The 12,298-nt window shown below is 38.3% G+C and overlaps 1 protein-coding gene across 1 annotated transcript; it reads right to left on the bottom strand.

The window, feature by feature from the left end:
- Window positions 1–3,309: 3,309 nt before the first annotated feature.
- Window positions 3,310–4,328, bottom strand: LOC109211871. Its single transcript, XM_019375460.1, has 2 exons — window positions 4,033–4,328; window positions 3,310–3,985 (listed from the first exon to the last, which is right to left on the bottom strand). The coding sequence occupies exons 1-2, from the start codon at window positions 4,326–4,328 to the stop codon at window positions 3,310–3,312; spliced, it is 972 nt and encodes a 323-aa protein (XP_019231005.1).
- Between the last annotated feature and the right edge of the window lie 7,970 nt (window positions 4,329–12,298).

Below are 12,298 nucleotides of genomic sequence, written 5' to 3'. Positions count from 1 at the left end.
GTGAAACACGGGATTCCGGGCGATATGGATGGCAGCTTGACTATCAGAGAAAATAGGAACAGGGATCGGAGGAGGAACTGAGAGATCTGTGAGCAAACGAGTCAACCAGGTCAGTTCTGCAACCAAACGCCGCATGGAGCGATACTCCGCTTCTGCGGAAGAAAGAGAAATAGAAGCTTGTTTCTTCGATTTCCAAGACACAGGAGAACCACCTAAACTGATAAAGAAGCCCCTAACAGAGCGGCGAGTATCCCTGCAAGAGGCCCAGTCGGCATCGCAGAAAGCCAAGAGATCCAAAGAGGGATGAGCATTGAGAAACAGTCCTTGGCCAGAGGTGGAGGAAATGTAACGAAGAACACGCAAGGCCGCAGTGAAATGACCAAGGCAAGGTCGTTGCATGAACTGACTGAGGGTGAGTACAGCAAAAGAGAGATCTGGGCGTGTGTGAGTCAAATAGTTGAGTTTACCCACTAAGCGCCGATAAAGAGAAGCATCAGCTAATGGAGGACCAGAATCAGCAACCAATTTGAAAGAGGGATCCAGTGGTGAAGAAGCTGAAGTAAGATTTGAGCATTCAAACTCGTGAAGCAAATCAAAGGTAAATTTCCTTTGAGTAATAATCATTCCTTTGGCTTCTCGCAAAATTTCCATCCCTAAAAAATAATGAAGTGGTCCAAGATCCTTCATTTTGAACTCAGAATGTAGAAATATTTTGAGGTCTGTTAATTCAGCTAGATTATCTCCTGTAAGTAGTATATCATTAACGTATACTGCAACAATGGAGATAAGATGACCTGTTCTCTTGAAGAACAGAGAATAGTCATTAAGAGAAGCAGAAAAACCTTTGAAACTGAGTGCCCTTGCAAGCCTGGCATACCACTGCCTGGAGGCTTGTTTTAAACCATAAAGAGACCTCTTAAGTCGACAAACATGGTTGGGACTTGGGGAAGGTAGACCAGCAGGAAACCTCATATAAACTTCTTCTTGTAATTCCCCATGTAAGAAAGCATTGCTCATGTCAAATTGAGAGATAGACCAGTCTTTCTTGACAGCAATAGAAAGCAAACATCTGATTGTGGTCATCTTAACAACTGGAGAGAAGGTTTCTGTGTAATCAATACCTTCTCTCTGAACATCACCCCTTATAACCAATCGTGCTTTGAGTCTTTCAATAGAACCATCAGCATTGTGTTTGACTTTATAGACCCATTTACAGGGTAAAGCATTTTTGCCAGTAGGTAGAAGTACCACATCCCATGTGAGGTTTTCTTCTAGAGCCTTAAGTTCTGAGTTCATAGCTTGTACCCAACCTGGGTGAGAGCAAGCATGGGAGTAAGAGGTAGGTTCTGTAAAAGAAGATACTGATTGGAGGAGGAGTTGATTAGAGCTAGTGAGGGCAGAGAAAGCAAAGGGAGATGGGGAACAAGCAGAGGTGAGACAGGAAGTGGTGACATCAGTAAGGTAGATGTTGCTGCAAACATAATCCTTAAGATAACTAGGTAGAGTGCCTAGGTTATCCCTGTTAGATCTCCTAAGTGGAACAGGAGGAGAAGGAGGCATAGGTGAAGTGGAAGGGGTAGGAATATGAGGAGTGTCCTGGTGAGAAGAGGAACCGGGTGAAATATCAGATGTAAGGCAATCTTGTGGTATAGTGGAGTTAGGCTGTGGGGAAGTATCCGAGGTGGAAGGAGGTATAGGAAAAGTAGGATTAGGGCATGGAGAGGGATTATCTTGAGATATATGGGAGAAGGGAAAGATGTGTTCAATGAAATGAACATCCCTGGACACAAACAATTTCCTGGTGGTGAGGTTCAACAACTTATATCCCTTTTGACTAGCAGGATAGCCCATGAATACACATGCTATGGCCCTAGGATCAAACTTTCCTCTGTTATGTGACAAGGTGGAAGCATAACAAAGACAACCAAAACTTCCTAAGAAAAAATAAGAAGGTGCTTTACCAAACAGTAGATGATAGGGAGTATGTCCTTTGAGCACCCTAGAGGGAAATCTGTTGATGAGAAATGTAGCTGTTAGGATGCATTCTCCCCAATAGCAAAGAGGCACTTTAGATTGAAAAAGCAAAGCTCTAGCAATCTCTAACAGATGTCTATGTTTCCTCTCCACAATCCCATTTTGTTGAGGAGTTCCCACACATGAAGTCTGATGCAAAATACCTTGTGACAAGAAGAACAAGGAAGCTGCAGTACTGCTGCCCAATTCTAGAGCATTATCTGACCTGATAATCCTGACCTTAGAATTGAATTGCCTTTCCACCATGCTCAAAAAATATTTTAGAACTGAAAATGCACTACCCTTTGTGCTTAGTAGATAAGTCCAAGTGGCTCTACTAAAATCATCCACAATAGTGAGAAAGTACTTGTATCCATTATGAGTAAGAGTTCTATAAGGACCCCATATGTCAATATGTATTAATTCAAAAGGTTGCTTTGTTTTGATATGACTGATTGGAAATGGTAATCTAGACTGTCTTGCTAATGGGCAAACATCACAATGACAACTAGAATTAGAAACAAATGAAATGGAACTGATATATTTCATTGCATTGAAAGGCAAATGCCCCAATCTTACATGCAAAAGTTTTACATCAGATTCTGATTTTGCTGAAATAGGAAAAGAAGCTGAAACAACATTAGAAAAAGATCCAGGCAACAATCTATTAGCTGAACTAGAAAAAGAAGTTGCAATGTTGGAAAACAGGGTTCTAGGTTCTGTGACACTAGACTTCACTAAGTAAAGTCCCTCCTTAGCTTCACCAAAAACTTGAGGGCTCTTCATGAGAGGGCCCTGCAAAATACAGCCAAAAGAAGTGAAAACTAAAAGACATTTGAATCTTTGACAAAGTCTACAAACTGAGAGTAAGTTGTATTTGAAACTAGGAATATACAAAACATTTTCCAGAAATAGAGCTGGGAAGATAGAAACACTACCAGCATGAGTAACCTTTACCCTAGAAGAATCAGGTAACTTTACCATAAGAGGAAAAGGTAGTGGTACTAGGAATAAGAATGTGTTGGCATTGAAACACATATGTTCACTTGCCCCTGAATCTATAATCCAAGAGTTGGAGAGATTAGAATTGGAAACTGAATAACAGGAAGGAGAATTAGTAAACAATATACCAGAAACTGAATTTGCATTAACATCTTGAGAAGTTCCCTGTCCTGTTTGTAGTTGATTCAGGAGATTAACCAACTGGCTGAATTGATCAGATAAGAGCTTTTGAGCAAATTGAGGTCCCTCTACCATGTTGCCATGAATTTCCTTTGTATCTTCTACCACAGTGGCTTAATTTCCTTTTGGAGAATTTTGCAGTCTTTTGTTCTTAGTAAATTTGAAATCAGCAGGAAATCCCACAAGTCTGTAACAGTTTTCAATTGTGTGATTAGTCATCTTACAGTAGGAGCACATCTGTGTATTCTTCTTTCCTTTGTATGCAAAATTTCCTTTATAACCAGTATTTCCATTCTTCTGTTGAGGGGGATGAGGTGCTGCAGAGATCTGATAACTCTGAGGTCCTTGATTCTTCACCATGAAAGAAGCTCCATCTGTTGGAAATTGAGGATTAACATGAATTTCCCTTTGATTCTCATCTTGCATAAGAAGTGAGTAAGCTTGATTAACTGAAGGTAGAGGTTTAACCATGAGTATGTTACTCCTAGCCAATCCATAGGTTTCATTCAAACCCATGAGGAATTGGATTAGCCTCTCATCTTCCTTAAATTGCTGCATTTTCTTCTTTCCTCCACATTCACAGTTGCATGAGCACTGCATATCAAAATTAAGAGTGTCTAATTCATCCCATAATCGTTTCATTCTAGTGAAATAAGTGGCAATGTCAGCAGTCCCTTGTACTAAATCAGCAAGTTCCTTTTGCAGGTGGTAGAGCTTGGCACCATTAGGTTGCCCAAATCTGTGCTCCAGATCTAACCAAAGGTCCTTAGCAGTCTTTGAGTAGAGAACACTATCAGCAATGACCTTGGTGAGAGACTTCAATAACCAAGAGGTTACCATGTGGTTGCATCAACTCCAGGTTGAGTGATTAGGATCTGTGAGAGGTGGCATAGGGCATGATCATCAATGAAACCCAATTTGTTCTTAGCTGACAGTGAGATGAGGATGGATCTGCTCCAACCAGCATAGCCATGACCATCAAATGGGGTGTTCACCAGTATCATACCTGGTGCATCAGAAGCATGAAGGAAGAAGGGATGAGAAGAATCAATGGAGTTTCCATTGCCTGCTGTTGTTGAAGAAGAAGGGGTGTGTGTGAGTGGAGTTTCAGTGACATCTGAACCAGGAGCCATGGTTGAAGAAGAAAATCAGAAAATCTGAGGAAAATGAAATGAGGAAGAAGCGCTACTGCTCTGATACCATAAAGAAATTGAGAGTATAATTGGAGAGAATTTTCTGTATATTGAATTGATCTCATCTGTACAAGGACATTGTATTTATATACATGTGTTTCTAGAAAAGAAACAAAAGTAATAAAAGAATAGCCTATGAAATATGTACACTTGTCCTAATATTATTTGTGTATGTCTAACAAAATAACTAACACTATCATTCCTTCTTCAAATGGCACAATACGTGCATGTGGGAATCTTCCAGATTTTGAGTGCAAATTGGACGGACCAGATTTAATCCATCAACATTTCTTTGAAAAGCTGAGATGAACACGTGGCTCATTGACTGCCTTAGCATAGTCAAAGATGAGATTGTGTCTTAGCCTAGTTTTGTCCGTTGTCTTCAACCTTAGATTTCCTTTTCCTTCTTCTTCATCCATCTTCTGCAACCTTCTTTCTTGTCCACAATCATTTTCGTTACAAAGCATGGATTCATTTATTCCAACAATAGTCAACAAAGAGGAATAAGTAGGCGTTTGGACGTAAAAATTGTAATTTCTTTTTTTAAAAAAAAATTATATTTGGAGTTAAGTTGAAAATGGTATTTGGAATTTGAAATTATATTTTGACATACATTTCACTTGAAAAAATATTGCAATTTTATGAATGGGAAAAAATCCAAAAAAAAGGTTGAAAAAGTGGTTTTTTCAAAAACTAATTTTTGAAAAATCTCAAAAAACTTTCAAAATTTCATAGACAAACACATTTTTGAAAAAAAAAAAGTTATGAACAAACGGGTCCTAAATACCTACAATGAATTTTGTTTTAATTTTTTGGGAAAAAGATAAAGTATAAGACCATAAGGTGAGAGTTTCTCTCTTTTAAGGATGTTCATATTCCGTGTACAGTGGGATTAGTTCTTAATCCGAGTAAAGATCTTACTTCCAAATTTGAATATTAAATTAAAATATATTTTGTACTGAAGATAATCATTTTTAACAAATCGGAGTACTTTCAAGGATACTTTTTTATTAAGTTGCAGTAACATAAGCTTGCCCCTCATCGCTCGTGAAATATTATCTGACGATAATATATTGCATGACCGCTTCCGTTCTGACTGAGCTGACTATTGCACATGACTTCTATATTCTATTATAGCCTATTTAATATTTTTCTATTCAATCTTATTTATAGAAATAACACTCGATCAAAGGAGAGCATAAGCAAATTTAATGGTGATTCAGATTTGACTCCCCTGAATTGGAGATCCGAAAAAGGTATGGCCATAATATTTTTTTTCTTTCTATTTTCATTTGCCTAAAGGTTTAAATAGTATCAAAATGCACGATAAGCCAGTTCACCCCATAGCTTCGTTAAACAATTGACCACTTTTTAGGGGTGATTTGGTTGAAAGAGTAAGGATAATAACGTCAGTATAAAATGTGAGATTATTTTATTTTATATTTGATTGAATTTTTGGTTTTTTGCATGTAATATGGGATAACAATCCGGAAATAGATAATCATATGACAAACATATCCTTTTCCAAAATTCTTATCATGGCTGAAATTGAAAATAAAAGTTTATTGCAAAGTTAAATATATTTTACATTATACCTCGATATTTTATTTTTAATCATTGCATCAACCATATTACAAGAGAAAAAGATATTCATAAAATAATTTTATTATTATTTAATTCTTTCATATTATTATAATTATTATCTAACCGTCATAATATAATTTCCATATTATTAATCCAATAAAATTTGTCCCCGTCTAACCGTATCCCACGTACAAAACGATCCCTATTGAGACTATTGGCTATTTATGTAAAGTGGCTAGTGTTGTAAAGTGGCTATTCATTTCAGTTATAGTTGTTTAGTTAGGAGATGCATATATACTACATTTGCAAATGTAAATAACAGAGGTTCATTTTCCTAATTTCTATCTCCTTCTCTTCCTTTCAGAATGTTCTCTCTCTCTCGTAAGAACCTCCATAGTTATGGATATGATAGCTTGAATTACTTTCTATCTCAGTCAATTAACATGGTATCAGAGCAAGGCGTTCCGATCTACTACATCTCTGTCACTTTCTCTCTATTTTGTACCCGTCAATTTTGAGTTTCATCTCAAATCGATTGATCGTCGGAGAAATCTTCATTTTGCCCTAATTTTGCGTCGGAGAAGAGGTTTTCGTTTCTAAGGTACATAATCATACATCTCAGTTCTATTACTGATGGCCGTGGATGATTTGAGCGATGCAACTAGCACTGATGTGCACGTCGGAGTTTCAGGAAATTTCGGTATTGATCCCGGCGATCCTCTGTATTTGCACCCGTCGGATAATCCCGGAGCTATGCTCGTTTCAGCTGCCTTCAGTGGCGTTGGCTACCGTTCGTGGAGGCGCAGTGTGTTGCGAGGTTTATCAGTGAAGAATAAGCTAGGGTTCATAAATGGCGAGTGTAAGCGCCCAGATCCTCAGTCACCTACGTTCCGGCAGTGGATACGTTGTGATGATATGGTGACTTCGTGGATCCTCAATTCTCTGGAAAAAGAAATAGCAGACAGTGTTGAATATGCAAATGATGCCATGGAGTTATGGATCGAACTAGAAGATAGATATGAACAGACGAATGGAGCCAGATTATATCAAATACAAAAGGAGATAAATGATACTTCTCAAGGAACTCTCGACATTACCAGTTACTACACCAAATTGAAGAAACTCTGGGAAGAGTTGAGTACCTTAAGTAAGAAATCTCAATGCACATGTAGCTGCACTTGTGGAGCAAAGGAAAATTTCTACAAAGCTGAACAGGATAGGCGTTTAATACAATTTCTCATGGGCCTGAATGAAACCTACACTGTATTCGAGGTAGCATTCTCATGATGAATCCACTCCCCAACCTTGCTCAAGCCTTTTCTCTCCTAATACAGGATGAGAAGCAAAGGGAAATCAAATCTCATACTCAGTTGTTTGTTGAATCAACCTCCATGAGAGTTACCAGTTCCAGACCTAGTGGTTATAGAACCAATTATTCACCTAACAACAACTATGCTGGACAAGGAAGGGGAAGACCTATGTGTGATTATTGCAAGAAACCAGGGTACACCAAAGATAAGTGTTTTAAACTACATGGTTATCCTGAGAATTTTGGATATTCTTGAAATCAAAATTATAATCCAAATCAGCAATATAATCCAAATCAGCAATTCAATCGCAACCAGAACTTCAATAAAGGAAAGAGAGTAGTGGCCAGTGTTTATGGGGATCATTCCTCTGAAATGTTATCCAACAAAGAAGATGAACAAAGTGACCTGAATGCAGACCAAACTATCAGTCTGTCAAAGGAGCATTATGGACAAATTCTGAGTTTACTTCAACACTTTCAGGCTGGCAATGGAAAAAAAAACTGCAAGTCCCAATAACTCTATCAATGGAGCTGTGAACTTTGCAGGTATAATAGTCTGCACTTCTTCTATAGATTTTGGTAAATTGTCATGTCAGTGTCTCAAAAACAAGGCTGAGTCTCAGGGGCATCAAACCACATGACTTTCAATAAATCCTTACTGACTAACATCATAACATTACCTTATCCTCTCCTAGTTGTTTTACCAAATGGATACAAAGTGAGAGTAACTGAGATTGGTAGTGTAATCCTTGTGCCTGACATCACCTTGCATAAAGTAATGTTTGTACCTTCATTCAGATACAACCTCATTTCTATTCATGGTCTGACTAGTGTAAATCCTAGGAGTTTAGTAGCTTTCACTAATAACCTTTGTGTTATGCAGGCCCCTTCAATGAAGAGGCCTCTGGAAATTGGTAAAGCTTGTGATGGGCTATATCTTCTCTGTCCAAAGTGTCTGAGAAACAAGTATTCAGGTTCTTCTGTCAACAATTCCCTTTGCACACACAACTCACACCAATGTCACAGTTCACACTGTCACTCTGATTCACCTGTACATAGTTCATTGTCCACAAATAAATGTGTATCTTTTTCTCCACATGTAAATATCCCATGTTTGAATAATACAAATGATAGTTTGAATTCTTCTGTGTCATCTAGTACTGATATTGATGTTTTGTGGCACAATAGACTTGGGCATGTACCCTTTGTCAAAATGAAAGGGATTACCTCTATCCCAGTTTCTTTTTCCCCAAAACAGCCTTTTCTTTGCTCTATTTGTCCAATGGCTAGACAAGGAAGATTGCCATTTCCTCAGAAAACAAATTTTTCCACAAAAATATTCCAAGTTCTACACATTGACATATGGGGACCTTACCATGTGCCAACTCATGATAACTACAAATACTTCCTTACTTTGGTGGATGATTATAGTAGGTCCACTTGGACCAACCTTCTTTCATGCAAAAGCAATGCATTACAAGTCTTGAAATCCTTTGTCTCTATGGTTGAAACTCAGTTTAACACAAAAATCAAAACAATCAGATCTGACAATGGGTCAGAGTTCACCGGTACAGAGGCCAAAATGTTTTACCAAACTAAAGGCATAATCCATCAAAGGACTTGCCCTTATACACCCAAACAGAATGGCATAGTGGAAAGAAAACATAAATATCTACTAGAAACTGCCAGGGCACTCCTTTTTCAATCAAAACTACCTATAAAATACTGGGATGAATGCATTTTATGTGCAACATACATCATAAACAGATTTCCCTCTTCTCATAGCTACCCTAAATCTCCCTTTGAACTACTTTACAACAAAATACCAACATACTCTCATATGAGGAGTTTTGGATGCCTTTGTTACCCATCTATACCAAAAATACACAGAGACAAGTTTAAACCTAGAACATCTCCACACATATTCATTGGCTATCCCTATGGAGTCAAAGGGTACAAGGTCTTGAGTCTTGCCACTAAGAAGATATCTGTCTCTAGAGATGTTGTGTTCATTGAGAGTTTGTTTCCTTTCACTTTGTCCCCTGATAATTCTTCTTTCCCCTCTATCCTCACTACTGTTCCACCTACTAACATACTTCAGGAAGGTACAGACTTTACCTATGAAAGTGATACTGGTCCAAGTGTGAGACATGATCCATCTCTGCACCCTGAACCAAATCCATCTCAGCACCCTGAACCAAATAACACCTCTGACAGCCCATCATATCCTTTGTCACAGTCTGATACATCTCAATTCCCAGACCACATTTCATCACCACCAGTTCACCAGCCTACTAACACTCCTGCTATTCTAAGAAAATCACAAAGACCACATAAAACGCCTGCATATCTACAAGACTACCTACATTCACTCCCTGCACTGAAACCATCATCTTCTGTTGCCTACACTAGCTCTGCTGCACCCTTTTCCCTTAGTGCATCTTTTTCTAATTGCCACCATATCACCCATGATGCCCTGAATCTTGAAAGCCAAAGTCTTGTGAGAGACATCTGCAATGACAGTGAACCCTCATCTTATGAGGAGGCAGCTGTGAACCCTGATTGGCAAGCAGCCATGACCCAAGAGTTTGAGGCATTACATGCCAATCACACTTGGGACCTGGTTCCCTTACCTGATGGAAAGAAAGCCATAGGGTGTAAGTGGTTATACAAGATAAAACACAAGGCAGATGGCAGTGTGGATAGACTTAAAGCCAGGCTAGTTGTGAAAGGTTACACCCAACAAGCTGGAATTGACTATACAGAGACCTTCTCCCCTGTAGTTAAAATGACAACTGTGAGGTCATTAATAGCCATAGCTGTGAAGAAAGGGTGGTACATGTCACAATTAGATGTAAATAATGCATTCCTACATAGGGATCTGAATGAAGAAGTGTATATGGAGGTACCACAGGGTTTGGCAATTGATAACCCAGGCCTAGTTTGCAAACTCAACAAGTCTCTATATGGTCTTAAGCAGGCAAGCAGACAATGGTATGTTAAACTAACAGAAGCACTGTGCTCAAGGGGCTATGTACACTCTATGTATGACTATTCTCTGTTTTACAAGAAAACTGAAGAGTCCACTGTTTATATAGCAGTGTATGTTGATGACATAGTAGTTACAGGGACTGATATTGTGGAAATCACAGAATTGAAGACATTCTTGAACAATAGCTTCAGAATAAAAGATTTGGGCAGACTACATTATTTCTTTGGTTTGGAGATTCTCTACAAAGATGATGGTGTGATAGTTTCCCAGAGAAAATTCACTCTTGATCTGCTAAAAGAGTACCACTGTGTGGATTACAGTACCTTCAATTCTCCATTGGATCCTACTGTGAAACTTAAAGCCAAAGAAGGTGAAAGACTGACAGACCCCACCTATTACAGAAAGCTGATAGGAAAGTTCAACTTCCTCACCAATACAAGATTGGACATAGCTTACAGTGTGCAACACCTAAGTCAGTTCATGGATGATCCTAGAAAACCTCATTTGACTGCAGCTTTTCATTTGCTCAGATACTTGAAGAAGGACCCCACTTTAGGCATATTTCTGTCCAAAGATCAAGACTACACAATCAAGGCATATTGTGACTCAGACTGGGCTGCATGCCCAGATTCCAGAAAATCTATCAGTGGCTACCTTGTCTTGATGGGGAGCAGCCAAATCAGTTGGAAATCAAAGAAACAGGACACCATCTCCCTCTCTTCTGCAGAAGCAGAGTATAGAGCTTTAAGAAAAGTGGTAGGAGAATTGGTGTGGCTCAGTCGACTATTTGAAGAACTCACAGCACCATTTTCCAAGCCAATTCCTGTGTTTTGTGACAGCCAATCAGCCATGCACATAGCCAGGAACCCTGTATTTCATGAGAGAACCAAACATATAAAAGTTGATTGCCATTTTGTAAGAAGCAAACTGCGGGAGGGTCTGATCTCATTGCATCATGTGGGGACAACAAATCAACTGGCTGACATTCTGACAAAGGCCTTAACAGGAGTTAAGCATTCAGCAGCTCTACACAAGTTGGTAGTGTTTTCCACACCACCAACTTGAGGGGGGTATTGAGACTATTGAGGGGGGTATTGAGACTATTGGCTATTTATGTAAAGTGGCTAGTATTGTAAAGTGGCTATTCATTTCAGTTATAGTTGTTTAGTTAGGAGATGTATATATACTACATTTGCAAATGTAAATAACAGAGGTTCATTTTCCTAATTTCTATCTCCTTCTCTTCCTTTCAGAATTTTCTCTCTCTCGTAAGAACCTCCATAGTTATGAATATGATAGCTTGAATTACTTTCTATCTCAGTCAATTAACAATCCCTTAGTACACAGTAATATGTTCAATGCTATGTAATACAGATTTAGAATGAAGCATCTAAGGCGTTCACACCTAAGCTGATCGACAAATACAATTACCTTGAAATGTGAACCACAAAATATAAGCAAATCCAAGAAGAAAAGAGAAATTTGTGTCTCAAAATTAAAACAACACATTAATTAAAAAAAGAAAAGAAAAGGAAAAGACCAAAACTGTGGGGAAGATTCCCCAGCTTTTCTCCATATTTTTGGAATTTTGGTCATGTGGAAAAAGAAAAACTAATATGAAGCAAAATCTGAATTTGATGGTGGATATTTTTGGAATCTTACAAAAGAAATTCAAAAATATGTTTAATTAAAATTTTAAAACAGTTTTTGAAGTTTATTTCAACATAAGTATTCTTTTGATTTAGAGAGATAAAACTTTTTATTACAAAATTACTACTACTATTTTCACAAATTTTTCTTTCAAAAAATCGTCTCGAAAAGTTACACCAACTTTTTCTTGTCTTTTGGGGTAAAAACGCTTTTCTCCAGTGTGGACCAAGAAGACCAGAAGCATCTCCAGATATGCCACAAGCCAACCACGCGCCTCTGTCCGCGAATCAATCGTAGCCATCCAGTTGTCAACTCATCTAACGGTCCTCAGGGTCTCCTGCTCCACTCAGATTTTTGTATATCAATAGGACTCAT

Source organism: Nicotiana attenuata, unplaced genomic scaffold (genome assembly GCF_001879085.1).
Source record: "Nicotiana attenuata strain UT unplaced genomic scaffold, NIATTr2, whole genome shotgun sequence".
Lineage (NCBI taxonomy): Eukaryota > Viridiplantae > Streptophyta > Magnoliopsida > Solanales > Solanaceae > Nicotiana > Nicotiana attenuata.
This window is presented reverse-complemented; position numbering and strand designations above follow the sequence as displayed.